The 21,355-nt window shown below is 38.3% G+C and overlaps 1 protein-coding gene across 5 annotated transcripts; it reads right to left on the bottom strand.

Annotated features, from left to right (window-relative positions):
* Nucleotides 1–2,995: 2,995 nt before the first annotated feature.
* LOC127429803 (calphotin-like) lies at nt 2,996–18,281 on the bottom strand. 5 transcript variants are annotated; one of them, XM_051679030.1, is made up of 7 exons: nt 18,152–18,275; nt 14,841–15,020; nt 14,103–14,128; nt 13,437–13,501; nt 12,068–12,213; nt 10,507–10,693; nt 2,996–9,713 (listed from the first exon to the last, which is right to left on the bottom strand). In XM_051679030.1, exon 7 carries the CDS (start codon nt 9,353–9,355, stop codon nt 7,808–7,810), a length of 1,548 nt encoding a protein of 515 aa, XP_051534990.1. In that variant the 5' UTR covers nt 9,356–9,713; nt 10,507–10,693; nt 12,068–12,213; nt 13,437–13,501; nt 14,103–14,128; nt 14,841–15,020; nt 18,152–18,275; the 3' UTR covers nt 2,996–7,807. The 5 variants fall into 5 exon arrangements, with proteins under 5 accessions (XP_051534990.1, XP_051534989.1, XP_051534994.1 ...); XM_051679029.1 differs by having other exon boundaries at nt 14,841–14,905; XM_051679034.1 differs by lacking the exon at nt 14,103–14,128 and having other exon boundaries at nt 14,841–14,905.
* Nucleotides 18,282–21,355: the final 3,074 nt, after the last annotated feature.

The following is a 21,355-nucleotide window of genomic DNA, read 5'->3' as shown; positions in this document are numbered from 1 at the left end:
ACTGAACAGCCTGGACTCATGAACATTAAGTGACTGTGGCAACATTTTTGCCAAACTGAATTACATGCTGTATTAAAGGTGAATATTAGATGGAGGTTTTAATGAGTAAAAGGTACCTCCCTAACCTAGAACTTTAACCTAAACCTAACCTATAGTGTTCTAGGAGCGAATGAGAGGTGAACAAAACAGACATCCTCACACTAAACAAACATCTAAACCTAACTGATAGTGTCCTTAAAATAAGGAGCACCATTTCTGAAGCAACCACGTTATTTTGTGTTGCTTCTATGACACTCTTGCCTCACATATCAGTTTGTGTGCCTGACCTTGAAACGTGGTCTTCAGAGTTCAAAGACCAACACTTTATCAGGTGCGCTACCATGGAAGATAACCATGTTGGAATAAGTGTGTAATTGTAGGTGAGTCTGTAATACAAGCGTTAAAATGTATCATTTTTCAAATAATGCATTACAGTAAAAGTATTTTGAATCATAACATAGTAGTGTGCGAGTAATAGAGCGAAAAATACGTGTTTATAAAGTTATAATCAGCTGTTGTACTCTTGATTTGTGTGAAAGTGAATAAAACACACAGTTGTTGTAGCGCCTCTATTGTTCATTTCAACAGGGAACTGTAATGAAACGTAGAATTCAGCTCATTAAAGTCAGCTTGCAAAATGTAGTTATAGTAACATTCATTCTATGAGACTAGGTTGTGACTGAAAATTGGTTTTGGAAATGTATTTGCATTTTTATCATTGTGTATTGTCTCTTATAGTCTGTATCTTTTTTTATGGATTGGTCTTAGATTTCTTAGATTTTTTTGTAAAATAAATAAGCATATCAGACATGACAAAAGACAAAAAATTATGAATGTGTCAAAAAGATAACAAAAAAGTACTGGAAGCAACTGTGTAGTTACCTGAACTGAGTTTTCTATGATATTCTAGACTCCCTTTAGCCTTTTAAGTTTACAAACCCAGATTAACCCTGAAGACTCTCTTTTTAAATACTCCTTTTTCCCTTGAATTAACCTAAATAGGTATCAAGTTAATAAAAGCCGCTTGAAAAAAACCTGGGTTGTATGATCTATGTAACATAATATTATGTTGTAATTGTAAATCTAACCAATTAATTGTACAAATCTTACTTGGAATGTCCTGCTAAAGCTCTTTAAATGCAACATTCAGTTAAATATAACATGTATTTATTGATGTGATGAACTAGTTCTTATGTCAATAACAGAATATACCGTAGTAAAAAAACAGAACAATTGTACATACAACCCCAATTCCGAAAAAATTAGGACATTATGAAAAATGCTAATAAAAATAAAAAGGAGTGATTTGTAAATTATATTCACCCTTTGCTATATTGAAAGCACTACAACTACACATTGTGAATTTATTTTTATTTTTTTTTAATTTTTTAAATGTACAGTAATTTCAAATCAGATGATTGCAATACACTTCAAAAAAAGTTGGGACAGTCGAGTGTTTACCACTGTGAAACATCACCATTTCTTCTAATAACACTTATTAAGAGTTTAGGCACTGAAGACACAAGTTTGTTAAGTTTAAAAAGTGGAATTTTCCCCCATTCATCCATTATGCAGGTTTTCAGCTGCACAACTGGGTCTTCGTTGCTGTATGGTGCGCTTCATAATGCGCCACACATTCTCAGTTGGAGATGGCCTGGACTGCAGGCAGGCCAATCTAGCAACCACACTCTCTGCTTATTCAGCCAGTATGTGGTTTGAAGTTGTCCTGATGAAAATGCCGGGACGACCCTGGAAAAGAAGGTGCTGGATGGCAGTGTATGTTGCTTCAAATTTGTACATTTCTGTCTGTATTAATGGTGCCCTCATGGATGTTACCCATGCCATGGGCATTGACGCACCCCTGGCCCATTCAGACACTGGCTTTTGGACCTGATGCTGATAACACCTTGGATGGTCCTTTTCCTCTTTGGCCCGGAGAACACGATGGCTGTGTTTTTCAAAAGCGTTATGAAATGTGGACTTGTCTGACCAAAAAACACGGTCCCACTGTTCTACTTTTCATCTAAGATGAGACCGAGCCCAGAGAAGTTGGCAGTGCTTCTGGACAGTGTTGATGTATAGCTTCTGCTTTGCATAGTAAAGTCTTAACTTGCATCTGTGGATGCAGTGGCGAGTGGTGTTGACTAACAAAGGTTTACTAAAGTAATCCCAAGCCCATGTTCATGATTTCCATTACAGATGAATGATGTTTTTTAAGACAGTGATGTCTGAGGGATCAGAGATCACGCTCATTCAGAAGTGGTTTTCGTCTTGCCCTTTACGCACCGAAATCTGACCACATTCCTTGAATCTTTCAACTATATTGTGCACTGAAGATGGTGAAATGCCCAAAATCCAATTTGTCAATGGGGAACATTGTTCTCAAAGTGCTGGGTTATTTTCTGAAGCATCTCTTGGCAAATTGACATGTCTTGAACAATCCTTGCTCTTGTAGGTCTAGGCTGTTTTTGGATGCCCCTTATAGAGTATACAGTTTTATGACACAATTTCCTCACCTGTTTAACATCTCCTGTTTCATATTGCCTTGTTATTTCAACTCGTCAAATTGTTTTTATTCTTAAATTGCCCCTGTCTCAACTTTTTTGGAGCATGTTGCAATCAAATGATTTGAAATTACTGTACATAAAAAAATAAAATAAAATAAAAAATAAATTCACAAGGTAAAACATAATATAATGTGTTGTTGTAGTGCTTTCAGTTTAGCAAAGGGTGAATATAATTTACAAATCACTACTTGTTTCTATTAGCATTTTTCATACTGTCCCAGCTTTTTGGAAATTGGGGTTGTATAATTTGATTCTAAACAATTTACAGAAATAGGGAAACACTTCTAAAACACTATCTAAAGCAGTTAATTGACATTTCTAAAATAATAGAAAATAGTTTTAAAAGTCATACTTCTACACAAATATATCAGAACTGTAATATTTCAGAATCAGAATCAGAATTAGCTTTATTGCCAAGTATGCTTACACATACAAGGAATTTGTCTTGGTGACAGGAGCTTCCAGTGTACAACAATACAAAAACAATACAAAAACAGCAGCAAGACATAGATAATAATAATAAAAAAAAAATTGTTATACACATACGTACATACACACAGACACACACATACATACATACACACATGTAGTGCAGTCTAATACAAATCTGTTATCTCTTATGTACAGTGCAAATGTTTTTTTTTTTTTTTTTTTTTTTTTTCAGAGGAATGAAATGGCAAAAAAGGTTGGATGTGTATTGCACATAGTTATTGCTCAATGGGGCAGTTTAATTGTTCATGAGATGGATAGCCTGAGGGAAAAAACTGTTCCTGTGCCTGATGGTTCTGGTGCTCAGAGCTCTGAAGCGTCGGCCAGAAGGCAACAGTTCAAAAAGGTGGGCAGGGTGAGTGGGGTCCAGAGTGATTTTTCCAGCCTTTTTCCTCACTTTGGAAGTTTACAGTTCTTGAAGGGGGGGCAGGGGGCAACCAATAATCCTCTCAGCAGTCCAAATTGTCCTTTGTAGTCTTCTGATGTCTGATTTCATAGCTGAACCAAACCAGACAGTTATTGAAGTGCAGAGGACAGACTCAATGACCGCTGAGTAGAATTGTATCAGCAGTGCCTGTGGCAGGTTGAACTTCCTCAGCTGGCAAAGGAAATACAACCTCTGCTGGGCCTTTTTCACAATGGAGTCAATGTGGGTGTCCCACTTCAGGTCCTGTGATATGGTAGTGCCGAGGAACCTGAATGACTCCACTGCTGCCATAGTGTTGTTTAGAATGGTGAGGGGGGTCAGTGTTGGGGTGTTCCTCCTAAAGTCCACAATCATCTCCACCATTTTGAGCGTGTTCAGCTCAAGGTTGTTTTGACTGCACCAGAGAGACAGCTGTTCAACCTCCCTTCTGTATGCAGACTCATCGTCATCTTGGATGAGGCTGATGACAGTGATGTCGTCTGCAAACTTCAGGAGCTTGACAGAGGGGTCCTTGGCGAAGAATAGTGTGGAGAGCACACATCCCTGGGGGGCACCAGTGCTGATTGTACAGGTGCTGGAAGTGAGTTTCCCCTGTCTCACAAGCTGCTGCCTGTCCGTCAGAAAGCTGGTAATCCACCGACAGATAGACATGGGAACAGAGAGTTGGTGTAATTTATTCTGGAGTATAGCTGGGATGATGGTGTTGAAAGCGGAACTGAAGTCCACAAAAAGGATCCTTGCATATGCCCCTGGTCTGCAGGAGGTGTTGGTGTTTGTGTGAAGTGAAGGTCAGAGTGGGTGTAGGGTGTGAGATTGGGCCTTTCAAATCTGCAGTAGAACACATTCAGGTCATCAGCCAGTTGTTGGTCCACCACAGGGTTGGGGGTAGGAGTCCTGTAATTTGTGAGTTGTTTCATGCCACTCCACACTGATGCAGGGTCGTTCTCAGAGTATCTTCTTTTAGCCACTCTGATTTCCTTGTTCAGTGTGTTCCTGGCCTGATTGTACAAGACTTTATCCCCACCCCTTTAAGCATCCTCTTTGGCCTGACGAAGCTGCCTGAGCTCTGCTATAAACCACGGTTTGTCATTGTTGAACTTTAAATAAGTCCTAGTAGGAATGCACATATCCTCACAGAAACTGATATATGATGTAACAGTATCTGTGAGCTCATCCAGGTCTGTGGCTGCAGCCTCAAAAACACTCCAATCCATGCAATCGAAGCAGGTTTGTAGTTCCCGCTCTGCTTCACTGGTCCATCTCTTTACAGTCCTTACTACTGGCTTGGTTGATTTTAATTTCTGCCTGTAGGTTGGAAGAAGATGAACCAGACAGTGATCAGAGAGTCCCAAAGCAGCTCTAGGGACTGAGCGATATACATCCTTTATTGTTGTGTATCAATGATCCAGTATGTTCCTGTCTCTGGTGGGGCATGTGATGTGCTGTTTGTATTTGGGCAGTTCATGTGTGAGATTTGCTTTGTTAAAATCCCCAAAAATAATAATAACTGAGCCCGGGTATTGTTGTTCCATGTCTGTGATTTGATCAGCCAGCTGTTGCAGCGCCGCATTCAAACACGCGTTTGGCGCGATATACATACTCACCAGAATAAACGAGGAAAAATCCTGTGGCGAGTAGAAAGGCTTACAGTTAATAAAGAGCGCTTCCAAATTAGGACAGCACATCCTCTTTAACGTTGTTACATCTGTACACCAACTTTCATTGATGTAAAAGCATGTTCCACCGCCTCTCGTTTTCCCTGTTAACTCCGCGATGCGATCTGCTCTGAACAGCTGGAAGCCCAGCAGATGTAACACGCTGTCCGGAATGGCTTCACTCAGCCAGGTTTCTGTGAAGCACAAGGCAGCAGAGGTTGAAAAGTCCTTGTTTGTGCGGGTGAGGAGATGTAGTCTGTCAGAACACATACAGCCATTCAGTGCCAAAAACTTGATTTCCTTGAGAGATGTTTATTACTATATTTAGAATGTCATGTTATTTTAACCTTCTATAGTTTCATTACCACAAAGAAAGGCTCCACTCATAGAAGACAAAAAGCTGTAAATGATACTCAGAACTCTAGTGTAGTGAAACTCAAATGAAAAAAAAAAACAAACAAAAAAAACGTGTATTTGTTGTGTTCATGGAGTGGGCAGCTCAGATTATTGAGCAGGTCCGGCATACTGGAGTGTGCCAGTTGGTATTCATGCCATCTGTGCTTGCTGAAACAGAAGCAACAATGAGCCATTTGTGTGTTTATTTGTTCTTTGTACTTAGAGTGAATCTTAAAAAAACCTATCAGAAAATACAGTAAGTCCTGTTAATATTTCACCCCAAAATAAAGGGACCAAAAAATCATAGGAACAAATACTGTTCAATTGTAGGTATTGTGACATTATATTAATGACAATTAAGTGCCCCATCCAACCCCCAGCTCCATTAGATTTAATAGAAAAATGTTACAGAATTTGTTTTTAATTTATTTCTTTACTATAATTAATTTTATAATTATAATTATTACTATAATAACATTGAGAATAATAAATGTAACTGTACAAAAATAACACAAAAGTAAAACATCTGGACACACTATGCAAAAAATCTTATGTGGTCTTAAAAAGAAAAGCCAAATTTTCTTCATGCAAAATAAAATGTCTTATAATTATTTTGGTCCCACTTCATGTTAGGTGTCTTTAACTACTATGTACCAAAATTACAATACAAGACAATCTACAGTATTTATTGTTTAACTACATTCTGTTCTTCAAAATTCTCTCAAGATTCACATTTGCTTCTACTAAGGTTGAGGTATGGGTAGGTTTAGAAGTAGGGTTAGGGGTTAAGGCGTGAGTATACAGTACTTCGGTTGTCCACATTGCTGAAGCTCTGCACACAGTATGCATGAAGTAAAATTCGTCATTCGGTGCCCAGATTTTCTCAACCTGTGGACAGGGTCATCGTCTGTGCACATTGTCTGCACTTGCGCCGGCCATTGATCCTACTAAAGAGTATCATAAAGCAGTTATAGTATGCATGCGTCAAACGCGTCCATCTGCACTCAGGGTCATTGGAGTATGCTCAGAAAAGCAACGCGGACAGCCAGGCAAGATCCGATACAGAATGGGCAGAGACTATTTAGCAGAGATGGGCCACTTCTATTAAAATGAATGGGAGAAATTGGAATGCCCAACTAAGAAGCTCTAGCGCCCAACGGTCAATGGATGAAGAAAGGAAGAGCCAGTCATCTTTTAGATACAGACATCGCCTGTTAATCATCTCGAGAACGCGCATGTGCATAGCTATACAAGCTGGTGTCATGATGAATTGTGTCTGCCCATAAAATAGAGTCCGCATCTGACGTCATAGTGATTCCATTGGCTCATAGGACATTTAATGAGTACTATATTCACTGCCTGAGTAAAAATCAAAATTATTTTATGATGTACAGTGTATGTCAATACAACTTTGTAAATACAACATTTAATGACTTCTAAATAATTTGTTACACATAATAGTATATTACCATCTATTAAACATTTAAACATTTCTTGTTCTGTGTGTTTTTCAGTTCGCTTCCATTTGGCAAGCTATCTGCTACAGAATTACTGAACCACAATATTACAAAATATTTTACATATTTACACACCTTAGAATCTTATATGACCACCAGCAATTATGATGGAAAAACCATTGTGTCCTGAGCCCCCGGCGAAACTATTTCAAGGTTTATCAATGCCACCAGGAAATATATATATATTTGTATAATCTGTGGTAAAGAAGCACAATTTAAGATACCAGCTGTGATGAGGCAGATGAGGAATGAGGATCTAAATGCGGCTTTAATGAAAAACAAAAGATGAACAAAGTAACTCAGAATTAAACGAAACAAAAACACGGGAAACCAGGCACAGAACATGACAACACATGTAAAGACTGACCAAGAAACCAGGGGAAAACAAGGGCTTAAATACACAAGGGCAAACAAGGGAACAAGGAACACCTGGGGAAAACAATCAGGGGGAAACCGATCATAAAAAGAAACTACAAAAGGACTACAAACTAACAAGAAACAGGAACTAAACAGAAATGTCAACATAAAAGTAAATACAAAAACAGGGAATATGTGACAGAGCCCCCCCTTTAAGGAGCAGATTCCAGACGCTCCAAAAAACAAAAACAAATTGTCCATGGAGTGTGGAGGAAAACAGTTAGTTCAAGGGGGCACAAGGGGTAAACAGGCAGTTCAAAGGGGCACAAGGGGCAAGGGGAGCAGAGGAACAAGGCAAAGTCAGGGAGGCTTGAAACCAAGGTGGAGCCAGAGCAATGGAGAGCCAGAGCGACGCTGCAGGCTAGGAGGACCAAGTAGACCAGAGCAGATCAGGCGGGCGGCCAGGAGGCCAGGGAGACCAGAGCAGATCAGGTGGATGGCCAGGGCACCAGGGAGACCAGAGCTGATCAGGCGGACGGCCAGGAGACCAGAGCAGATCAGGCAGATGGCCAGGAGACCAGGGAGACCAGAGCAGATCAGGCGGATGGCCAGAAGACCAAGGAGACCAGAGCAGATCAGGCGGATGGCCAAGAGACCAGGGAGACAAGGGCAGATCAGGCGGATGGCCAGGAGACCAGGGAGATCAGGGCAGATCAGGCAGACGGCCAAAAGACCAGGGAGACCAGGGCAGATCAGGCGGATGGCCAAGAGACCAGGGAGACCAGAGCAGATCAGGCGGACGGCCAGGAGACCAGGGAGATCAAGGCAGATCAGGCGGATGGCCAGGAGACCAGGGACTGGGTCAGGCGGCAGAGCTGCTGTAGGAGTCATCTCTGGGGGAGCGGGCAGAGCCGCTGGAGGAATAGTCTCTGGGGTAGCGGGCGGAGCCGCTGGAGGAATAGTCTCTGGGGGAACGGGCGGAGCCGCTGGGGAAATAGTCTCTGGGGGAGCGGGTGGAGCCGCTGGGGAAATAGTCTCTGGGGGCGGAGCCGTGGCAGGCTCGAGGGGCGAAGCCGTGGAAGGCGGAGCCGTGGGAGGCGCGAGACAAAGAGTCCTGGATGAATGGGAAACGACCTCCATGGTCGTGAACATGGGAAGAGACTCGGGAACGACCTCTGTAGTCGTGGGCATGGGCAGAGACTCAGGAATGAACTCTGTGGTTGTGGGCATGGGAGGAGACTCGGGAATGACCTCTGTGGTCGTGGGCATGGGAGGAGACTCGGGAACGACCTCCGTGGTTGAGAACATGGGCAGAAACTGGGAAATGACCTCTGTGGTTGTGGGCATGAGCGGAGACTCGGGAACGACCTCTGTAGTCGTGGGCATGGGCGGAGACTCTGGAACGACCTCCGTAGTCGTGAACATGGGCAAAGACTCAGGAACAACCTCTGTGGTCATGGGCATGGGAGGAGACTCGGGAATGATCTCCATGGTCGTGAACATGGGCAGAGACTCAGGAACGACCTCTGTGGTCGTGGGCATGGGCAGAGACTCAGGAACGACCTCTGTGGTCATGGGCATGGGCAGAGACTTGGGAATGACCTCTGTGGTCGTGTACCCAGGAAGAGACTTGGGAACCGAAACTTTTCTTCTCTTCCTCTTCCTCTGGATGGCCGAAGTTGGCAACACTGGCTCTGGGACGGAAGAGGCTGGCAACGCTGGCTCTGGGACGGACAAGGTTGGCAACTCGTTGGCTGTGGCAGGTGTGGGCATTGGCTCATTGACCATGGCAGGCATGGGCACAGACAATTTATGAGGTACGGTCTTCATGGACCTAGGCACCGACATCAGTGGTAGATCATACAACTTGGAGACAGGGGCCGTGGAAGGCTTCGAGACAGGGGCCATGGAAGGCTTCGACAAAGGAGCCGAAGACGTGGGTTTTCACCCAGGATTCCCACCATAATCCACTGTATAAATGGAACCGCAAAGTTCCAGAGCCTTCTCCACATATTCGCCGAGCGTCCAGTGAGGATCAGCCGGAGGCATCAGTTCCCTCAGTGCACTATTCAGACCGGCCCGGAAGAAAACCACCAGAGAGCAGTCTGGATAACGCACTATATTTACCAGCTCTAGAAACTCATGGACGTGATCCTCAGCTGGACGGTCCCCTTGCTGAAGGAGCAGAATTCTGATGGCCACTAGATCCATTTTTAGGTCAGTCTTTCTGTGACGAGGCAGATGAGGAATGAGGACCTAAATGCGGCTTCAAAGAAAAACAAAAGATGAACAAAGTAACTCAGTATTAAATTAAACAAAAACACGGGATACCAGGCACAGAACATGACAACACATGTAAAGACTGACCAAGAAACCAGTGGAAAACAAGGGCTTAAATACACAAGGGCAAACAAGGGAACGAGGAACACCTGGGGAAAACAATCAGGGGAAAACCAATCATAAAATGAAACTACAAAAGGACTAAAAACTAACAAGAATTTCAACATAAAAGTCAATACAAAAACGGGGAATATGTGACACCAGCTTTATCAGATTTTACTGCTGATTTGAAATATGTTCTTTGACTGTAATCTTGACCAGTCGTTTTTGAGATTTCTATGTTCCCCCATTAAAGTAAATAGGAGCTGCACTGTCATGACTGGAAATAACCTCCCGAGAGTGTTCCAAAGATGGTGCCAGTGGACTGACTTGCTAGACAGACTTTGGTTTGTTAGGTTTAGGTTTAGGGGTAAGGTTTACAGTTCAATTACAGATGTATTAAATGCATGTACTTCATAAGTATATTCTATCAAATTCTTCAATACATAGTAGTTAAAGTACCCAAATATAAAGTGGGTCAATTTTTTTGTCATTGATTTTGGGGTGAAATGTGATCTGGACATGTTGTCATTTGATCAACCCATTATCTTGATGTTGGTTAACTTGGTGCTATGCATGCCTAGTTAACTTAGAGGTAACACATTTGTATGCTGCCCTTTTAGTAATCTGTAGGTCACATACAAACAAGGTATAAGTATAGTGTTAACATGATGACATACCTGATTCTTGTTCATGCATGTTCCAAGCAGACATCCGATCAGTCTGTTTACTACTTGTGCCAGTAGCAGCACGGCCTCCATGGTACCAATGCTCAGCAAAATTGAAAACAGAACCACGTTCCACAGCACCACATTCTGTGGTATCTTACATTCGACCCATATTGTTTGATAAAACAGGTAACTCTCTCTGAACAGAGAAAAAAAAAAATCCTCAAAATATCCTTAAACACCTCTAAATTTATAAGGTGAAACTTTAGGTTTTATAGATTTCTATTATTAAAACTATGACCCCTGGAGTTGATTTTCTGGGACATTTATCTTTATAAGGCATATTTTTTTCATTAAAATTAAATAAATTAATGTTCCCTTTCTTTTAAAAGGGTTTTAGATTAATAAATGACTAATAAGTCATTTACAAATGCATTATAAATGCAGTTATAACAACAAGAATAAAATGGATGGCTTTCACGCAATACTTGCCAATTAGTGAGCACTTTCACTTACATGTTTAAATAATTACATGTAAATAAATATACTTAATTATAATTGTGTTAATCAAAAAAATAAACTGCTCTAATTCATGCTTTATTTCACAATGCAGCAAGAAAAAAAAAAGATTATTATAATGAGCTAAAAAGGAGGGATTATGACATTTTGCTACAGTCCGCTTTGTGTTTTTTTTTTCATGACTGTAATTCTTGACTCACTTGTGTTGTCACTTTTCTTGTCATGTTGATGTCAAAAGAATGGTTTTATCTAGTCCTAGTTACCTAAAGTCCTTTGCTAAAACACTTCAGATATTCATGCTCATTCACAGCATGTATCATATAATGATGCCTGATGACTATTAAACCATACTGAACTTTTTGTACAGGTTTCTTAAATGTGTTCAATTTACATTAAGGTTAATTTTCATAGGATTTTTTAAATGCTATATTAGTGTTATTAAGCATTTACAACATTTGAGGTAAAATGGTTCACTATTTGGCCAGTATTGAATGAAAGTCACCCTTTTTATGCATGTTTTTATGACCGCATATTAATGATTTATTAAGCATCTGCAAATGTCGTATTAGTCATTAATGAACCCCTTTACAAAGTCTTAACAAAGGGAATGTAAAGTGTTACCATTTTTTAATTTTTTTATAGCTATTTAAAAAAACTTATTTTATGTGAAATGCTTCAATTTAATCAATTAATTATAAACTGATTGATTACAATTATAAACAAGGCCTGGAATAGAAATGAAATTTAAGAAAAACATCAGATTTTACAAAACTCACTATAAATTCACATTTTGAATATCAGTGTAATTTTTGCCCTGAGCCCTGGTTAATTCCTTACCCTGCATTAAATGGTTAGTTCGGACTCTAAATTCTGACACATTTTTATATCAATTATTCATTCATAGAATGAGCTTTACTCGTTTAATATACGTGTATACATATATATGTCTTTAAATATGTCATATATAGTGCTTGGGTGCTACAGGTCCTGGATTTCTTATCCTGGACGAGCCCCCAATTTTCATGTTTTTAAAGAGGGCATGAATGATTGTTACTCTGAAGTCCGGTTTAAGAAGGGGTAGGTAAAGTTCCCATCTCCTGTATCACACAGAGGACCATCCTGCAAGCCAACGGTGGAGACGATCATACAGTACAACGCTCCAGCTGCACCCAATACAGACATCAGCATAGACAGCATCATCTAAAACACAGAAACACACATGCACACATTCACATAAATACATCAGTAAAAATACTTAAAACTTTGAAGCTAGTGGCTTAAAGCCGATTTATACTTCTGCGTCAAACCTACGCTGTAGTCTGACACGCACCTATCCAAAAATGTAACTATGCGTGGCACCTACATACACAACAAAACCCATGATTGGTTCACTTTGTAACCAGAGACGCTCTCCCAGGAAGATATAAAGATAGCTTCGCATTTTCTTTAAGATTATTTTAACATATATGCATCATATAACTTTGTATATGACCTGGTTTTAGTTGGGGGTATCTGCTGTTTTTATATTCTGTTTATGTTTAATGAAGTTACAAGTGAAAACTTGACAAAAAGCAACATCTGTTAATGACTCTGTTCTTTCTATTTTTTTTTTCTTTTTGTCTGTGAGTTAAACAATATGCTTGTTGTATTCCTTTCATTGTTGTTGTATTCTACTCGAGACCTTTCTGATCTGCATGGTGTTTTGACCATGTATTTGACAGTATGGTGTACAATTAATCATTGTATTTCACTGTCATGAAAACAGAACAGTTTAATTTGTCAGCAAATTACAAATTACTTGTGAAGAGTTGGTCATATTGCCTATATGCATTGTAAAGTCCAGCTTCTAAGCTTTATAATGGCATCCATTTTCTTTTGGTCAAGTGAGAAGTTAATATTAATAATCTGATGATTTATTTAAGTGTAGAGCTTCAAGGTATTCCAGAATATTTAATTATTAATATTTAGGCGACTCAAGAGCAAGCATACTGTATATGCCTAATTTCTTTTCTCTCTGCATGTCAGACATAATGTATTATACTGTGCATACTATGTACCTGCATCTCAACATGTCCACATACTTTGATTAACTGTTTTTAATGCTACAATAATTAAAAATATGTGTAAATCCATGATATACATTGCTTTTGTTTATTTATGAAATATAGCCTATGAAAAGGAAATGTCCCTCCAATAGCTCATTGCACAGCTGAACTTTGGGCGTGTGCACTCATGCAGAGAGTGATTACTCACCCAGGGGCGTAGATTCCAGGGGGGATGGGGGAGGTAACCCCCCCCCCCCCAATATTAAAAACAAGCAAATACAACCCCCCCAATATTTATACCATGATCAATGGAAACATGTAAATTCTTCACACTTTAACCCCCCCAAAGTTCAAGCCAATCTACACTCTTGTACTCACCCCACATCTTTGCACATCAGCTCCCATCCAACCCTGCTGCTCGCATCATGAAAGCAGGTAGACACCTAACACATGCACATGAAGAACGCAAATCACACACATGCTCACAATGGAGAAAATGGATGGAAACTTTTCTATCATACACACACTCTCAAAGCTTCAAGCCAGGCCCAGGTGGAATATCCATTTACTTAAACATGGTTAAATGTGTTAAAACAGAGAGTTTTCTACATTCTTATTGGTAGCTGAAAGCAGTGGTTTTGATCTGATAGGTCGCAGGTAATGCATGTTGGGTTGTGGACAGCAAAAGCAAGCAATAAAATACTATTTAATTGTGTAGTTAAGATAGAAAAAAATATGCTTATCAAAATATAAATGGTAGGAGAAAATGGTTTCTATATATTTTGTTGTTGATGTCAAAGGCTGTGCGTCTAATCAAAAACAACGCAAATTCATCTGTCAATAGAGCGCAACAGTGCCCGTCCCCTTTTTCAGCAACCCTTAATCCAGAAGTATTTTTCCCATTACTTTTTTTCCAGAGGCTTTTCGTAAAAGTCTTCATTAAAGCGTTCTAAGCAATGAACCAGACCAACCAGCTCTGATGTAGTATTTAAGTATTTCAAAAGTACTGAAAATTGGACAAAAGGTACAAGACTGTATACTTACCGTATGAAATACAATCCCATGAAGCACTGCAAATGACATAATCACATAAAAATGATAAAAATAAATAAAACTATTTATTTAGAATTGTGATTCTAAGTGTAGAACCAATATATATAAAGTATATTGCAAAATATTCTGAAAAGTTCTCTGATTGGTGGATCTTTTTATTTTGGATCATGTGTAGTGTAGTTCTTTACCAGGAATTCTGCTATTAAAAGTGATTTTTTTTAAACCAAAGTCGAAAGAACATGGATTGATGGCTTCAACAGAAGCATACCCCATTGATTAACAAACTCAGAGCTCATGGTAAATCTGTTTTTAAAGGTTGATAAGTTATTGTTAAAAAAGAATGAAAAAAATTAATTGGAATTTTACTTCCAGAACCAGATGGTTGCGCTCTTTTGGTAGAAGCTTGACAAATTAGCAAGATTCCATTATGGACAGGTTGCGTGACATGCACTTATCCATGAAAACTGTAATCATTTCAATGGTTGACCAAGGATATTTTTATTTACTTCTGTGTTGGGTCACCTTGATGTCCAATTAAATTCTGGGTCTTGAACCAAAACCAGTTCAGGACAACTGGCTCAAAAAATTATTAAATTAGCCAAAATCTTTAAGGAATGAACATGCAAGAGACAAAGGATGGGTAGAACTTTGAGACTGATGTGTCAAATTTGGTGGAAATATGCAGAGTTCTGTGGGTGCAGATTCTGTGTGGGCCTGCTTAAAACCCACCAATATTCCTCCTCCAATGACACCGGGAACCAGATCTTTTCTGTGATTTCCTGGGTCCTCCACACCTCACAGTTGGGAAAGAACAGCAAGATGTTGGCCCAAGTGGAAACAGGAGATTGCTGGTGCATTTAGCACACTTTCCCATACAAATGATGAACTCTTACAAAAATTTTCCTTCACCTGGGTGAGGATATGTTTCTTGGTTGCCAGTTTGGTAAATTAATACATGCATTCAGAGGTGGGTATAGTAGCCAAAAACTGTCAAGTAAAAGTACAATTACTTAAAAAGAATAATTACTCAAGTTGAAGTAAAAGTGCTAACATAAATAATTACTTGAGTAAGAGTAAGAAAGTATCCAATTAAAAGAGTGCTCAAGAACTGAGTAACTTGTAAACTTCACAAATGACATAATGGACGTTAACTCCCTACATTTCATTACATAATACACATTTAACATGTATTTCAAAATTATTATTTTTATTATTATTATTAATGGAAATTCTGTCATCATTCATCATCATGTTGTTCCAAACACATATGACTTTCTTTCTTCCATGCAACATAAGAAGATATTAGATAGAATGTTTGCTGAGTCACTATATACTTTCAGTGAATGTTTTTTTTCTTCTCTATTTTTTGAAAGTGAATGATGACCGAGACTGTCAGTCCCTAACATTCTGTCTAACATCTTTTGTGTTCCACATAATATAAAGGGTCACATGAGTTTGGAACAACATAAGGGTTGGGAAATGATGATGGAATATTAAATTATGGCTGAGCTGTCACTTTAAAGGGATAGTTCACCCAAAAATGAAAATTCTCTCATATTTTACTCACCCTCATGCCATCCCAGATATGTATGACTTCCTTTCTTCTGCAGAACACAAATTATGATTTTTTGAAAAATATTTCAGTTCTGTAGGTCAGTACAATACAAGTTAATGGGTGCCAAAATTGTGATGCTCCAAAAAGCACATAAAGGAATCATAAAAGTAATCCATACGACTCCTGTAGTTAAATCCATATCTTCAGAAGTGATATGATAGGTTTGAGTGAGAAACAGATCAATATTTAAGTCATTTTTTGCTAGAAGTTCTTCTCTCAGCCCAGCAGGGGGCAATATGCAGAGAAGAATCACCAAAAGCACAAGAAGAAGAATGTGAACATGATCTGTTTCTCATCCACACCCACCACATCGCTTCTGAAGAAATTGATTTAACCACTGGAGTCTTATGGATTACTTTTATGAATGAATGAATGTTACATTTATATAGCACTTTTCTGACACTACACACAAAGCATTTTACACAGTGAACAGGGGTTTCTCCTCAACCACCACCAGTGAGCAGCATCCACCTGGATGATGCGACGGCAGCCATAGTGCACTCACCAAACACCAGCTATTGGTGGAGAGGAGAGAACAGAATTCTAGAGCCAATTAATGGATGGGGATTATTAGGAGGCCATGACTGGGAAGGGCCAATAGGGGAATTTGGCCAGGACACCAGGGTTACACCCCTACTCTTTACAAGAAGTGCCCTGGGATTTTTAATGACCACAGAGAGTCAGGACCTCAGTTTAACATCTCATCTGAAGCACTTTGCCTTTTTACAGGATAGTGTCCCCATCACTATACTGGGACATTAGGACCCACACAGACTGCAGGGTGAGCACCCCCTGCTGGCCTCACTAACACCTCTTGCAGCAACAAACTTCATTTTCCCCAGGAGGTCTCCCATCCAGGTACTGGCCAGGCTCAACCCTGCTTAGCTTTAGTGGGCAACCAGTCTTGAGCTACAGGGTGATATGGCTACTAACTTATGTGACTTAAGGGATTTTTTTTTAGCTTTGAAATGTTGTCACCCATTCACTTGCATTATATGGATCAAAAGAGCTGAGAGATTCTTCTAAAAATCTTAATTTGTGTTCAGCAGATGAAAGAAAGTCATATACATCTGTGATGGCATGAGGATGAGTAAATGATGAGAGAATTTACATTTTTGGGTGAGCTATCCCTTTAAGGGCTCTTGTCAGATCTGGATGAAATTGTCAATAAGAGAGGTTTGGAAACCTTTCTAGTAATTATTATGGTGAAAAGTCCCATAGGGACATTATATTTAATGCTGAAATATAAACCAAAGCAAGATCACATTTTATTAATGCCTACTTTCACTATTTCATAGCTTTTAGTTGTTAGTTTAGTGTAGTTACAGTTTTCAGTGTCGAAAGAATTTGGATCATTAGTTCTGTACACAGTACGGCCGCTCTCTAAACGCAGAGTACGCAGCCTGCACAGGGCACCATGTGCAGAAATGCTGTCTGTTTGCGCTCCAGTTATCAATTACACATTCGGCAGAGCAAAAAGCCTTTAAAAAGTTAATCAGCCCGAAGTAGCTGCAATAGTTTCCAGTATCCCCACGAGGGCATGGGGTAAATGCATAAATACTACTCATGATATGCGGGACACGGGACAAAGCACACTGATATATTGCTGCAGATTTAAAAATAGAATCACCCTGAAAATGACCATCACCATGTCACAGAAAAGCCACGTTATCATTAGAGCCACGACTTACCTCAGTGTGCTGCCTTAAATTGGAGCTGCAATTTTAATCTTGAAATATCTGCTTGACTTGGTGTTAAATGAAGGCATTGCATGACGAATAAAGTGTTTCACTTTGAAGAGCATGATGCTGCAGCAGTAATGGACTCGGCTTGAGTGACAGTCTATGACAGCGCGCACAGCTGTGTGAACTTCCATTGTCGTAAAAGTCCCATTCAATAATCTCTCAATAAATTACACATTTATTAAAATTAAACCCAGTAATGTAACGACAGGAATGCCACCCATTGTAACGAAGTAAAAGTAATTTTTTTTTTCATTAGAAATGTACTTGAGTGAGAGTAAAAAGTACCCACTTTTAAACCTGCTCTAAAAGTAATTTTTTTTAAAGTTACTCAGTAAATGTAACGGAGTAAATGTAGTGCATTACTGCACACCTCTGCATGCATTATACAAGTCATTATAGCATTTTGCACGGAGAAAAAAAAACTTTGAACACTGCATAAAGTCATATTCTTAAGCAGTATCTTTATCTTGTTTTCCACTAAAAATACACAAATATTCTTACAAGATACATTTACCTGTTAAACAAAACTGTAAGATTTTAAGACTTCTTTATGGTCTTGTAGCACTGGCAGATTTTTAAGTTATGTTTGAAAACAAACAAGACAAAGATACTTGTTAAGGATATGACTACTGATGAAGAAAATCAAGTTGAAACAATTACAGTAAAAATAAAAACCGTACCTCGAGATCAGTAAAGGCCAAATATTGGATTCTTCTAGTCGTAGAGTTCAACATGGAGCACAGAGTGGTACAGAGCGTTGAGAGAGCTGATAATTGCTAAGTGAGGAGTTTCGATAATACTGATGATGACCAGGGAAGTGTTTTGTTTCATGAGACCGGTAAGGTAATATAAGCACACGAGTATATGTCCGGACGGTCAGTGACCCTGCTTTAAAAAAAACGGTCAATAACATACCGGCCACTCTCAATATGTGCTTAAACTATCAGAGGGACTGAAACTGGAACAAAACAGACCAAAATTTTTATAGTTTTTACAAATTTATACAAATGGGTTTTCTTTGTGTTTATTTTCTAAACTTCAAAACTTAAGCATGTACTGACTGTATTTGCCACAGACGTTTCCATATTTGACTTTTGCAAGGAGGTAACTTGGGTAGAAATGTTTAAAAACCAGTTTGATTTTATTTGATTTATGTCACAAACCCTATCCTAATGAGACCAGTTTTTCCTAAAGGTGAGGTAAATTTGTTTCACATATGTACTTGGTCTCTGAGAAATCTAATCCCATCCAGGTATGTATGTCTGTGCTTGTTAGATCTTAGATTGTCCTACACCAGGGGTGCTTACACTTCTGTGGTATGAGATCTACTTTTTCATAATGTCATTGTAGTAAGATCTATCATGTGTTGTAGGCAGTGTTGTCACAATACCAAAATTTCAGTAATCGGTACATGTGCACCAGTGAAATTTGACAATTCTCGATACCAAAACTAATAATTTGTTACAGTAATTAGGTAAACAATGTTTTAAGTTCTTAAAATGTATGCAATTATTCAGGACAAGGAAACAGCAGTAATAAAATAAGAACAAAGAAACAAATTCAGAAAACAGTGCTTACATTTTCTAACAGCAGTATCAATATGTCTTCAAGTATACATACGTTCAGAAATTGAAAAAAAAAAAATCGAATTCACTATAAAACTTAATAGATCACAGGTTTTCACTGTATGATTATAATATTTTTAAAGCTAATAAAGTTATCCAGCAAAGAGCAATAAATAGTCTAGATTTCTTGTTATTGTTGTTTGATTAATATTAACGGCACAGATGGACATGTCTATCAGGCTTGTATGCTTACTTTAGAAATAACTGATTGTGTTTGAATTAATACCTCGCACCAGGACAGACATTTTGCAGTGTACCGTCACACAGTCACACTGGCGCTTATCCGCATTACCATAAGCGCTCTTAGCACGCACAAACACAAATTAGCACACACATAGAAAGAATGGAACCTATCAGTGCACGGTGGCAAATATCCGAAATGTAGGATGGCAAGGATGGGCCTTTACATTCATGAAGAAAGCATATCTGATTGGTCGAAGAAACTATAACCTAACTCCAACCCTGCCCATATACCTAACGCTATCCAATCAGGTATCGGTTTCCTCATAAATATGAATGAGTCTTCCCCTGCCATCCGTGTGCGGGGGAGCCGAAATAAGGAAATCTTTAAGATTATCTTTATTTGTGTAGTTTATATCCCTTTCCCATTTGACCTGTTAACAAGATCGACCAGTGTTTGTCTTGTGATCGACCGGTCGATCGCGATCAATATAATGAGCACCCCTGTCCTACACAATCATCTGTTAACTTCTTTGAAAGTGCTTTGATGTTTTTATTTGTTTTATTTTTAAATATACTTTATTTTCTTTAGTATGTTTTTGAGAGCATAATGCTAATAAAAAAACTCTTTTAAGAATTTACTAAAATGTAATGACACTAAAAATGCCTCTCTACTTATAACTTAAAAAGTATAATGAATGACAGCTAGATGATAACTAAAATGCTTGTAGTATAGAAAGACATAAAAATATAAAAAAATTAAAACTCTTGTATTACTACTGTTTACTACATGGCTCTCTGGAATACTTGATTCTAATTTGATCAATTGCACCATCTAGTGGTCTGACATTTCTCAGTAACAATCGCAGATCCATGTATGAGACCGCTCATTCGGGTATCTTAGCCATCTTTACTACTTCCCAGATCACTGGGCAATCTCTACAAGTAAGCTAATAAAATAATTTCAGCCCAAATCAATGTGTCATGTGCATTTATTTGTTTATTTGGTAAGTAGTCTTGTAATAAGATGCATAATGGGCAGTCAGATGGTCATTCATTACAAAATAAACACCAACAGAACTCTGATGTAAACCAGAGGTTGATTTCAGCTGTTCAAAGATTTTTTTATTCTCACAATATTACATAATTTCAATGCAAATCAATGTTTAATGTCCATTTATTTGTTTATTTGGTTAGTAGCCGTGAAATAAGCAGGATAATGTACAATCAGCCGGACAGTTGGTAACACCCAAAAGCATGAATTATTTAGTTGTCTTCACACAGTATGCCTGGGATAATATAGTGGTAAAATAAAGGTTTACTTGTCGAAGCCAAGTGTCAAAAAAATAAACAAAAATAAAAATAAAATAATAATAATATATATTTTATTCATGATTTTCGGTAACACTTTATAATAACTTTCATTAATTAATCATTAACAAACATTTTATAATGCTTAACAGATCATTAGTTAATGTAAATGAAAATGCTAACAAATGTTATTAAGCATTCATTCATATATGGCACTTTTTAACATCTACAAATGGTATATGATTAACAGATAATTTGTTAATGTACATTTGAATGCTACAAATATCTTTAAACCTTTTCATTAATGATTCATAAATGAGCTCATGCATTTTTTTTTTACATTTACAAATGGTTTCAGAAATTATTAGCATTTTTGCAGTGCCCAATTTAAAGTCAAATCTGTTCATACAATGTTTATAAAGGCTTACAAATAATTATTTAGCACTTTTATGGGCACTTAAGTTTGGACTTAAGCTACTGTCACAAAGTTTGTGTATAGGCTATGAATCATATGCTTGATAAAGACGTTAATAACACATGACAACAATAATAACAAGACTTACTTTTGGAGCAAAACTTTGTGATTATTATTTCAATAACACTTATAATATACTGTATCCTTAAACAGAGAATATTAATTTCATCATAAATCAAAAAAACAGTAAAACTTTCAAGAGTGTTAGAAAATAATGTACAGTTATCAAATAAATGTTTAACAAAGAACCATGTTACCTTACTAATCAAATAAAAATATACAGGCCTATGCCT

Source organism: Myxocyprinus asiaticus, chromosome 39, assembly GCF_019703515.2.
Source record: "Myxocyprinus asiaticus isolate MX2 ecotype Aquarium Trade chromosome 39, UBuf_Myxa_2, whole genome shotgun sequence".
NCBI classification, from domain to species: Eukaryota; Metazoa; Chordata; class Actinopteri; order Cypriniformes; family Catostomidae; genus Myxocyprinus; species Myxocyprinus asiaticus.
This window is presented reverse-complemented; position numbering and strand designations above follow the sequence as displayed.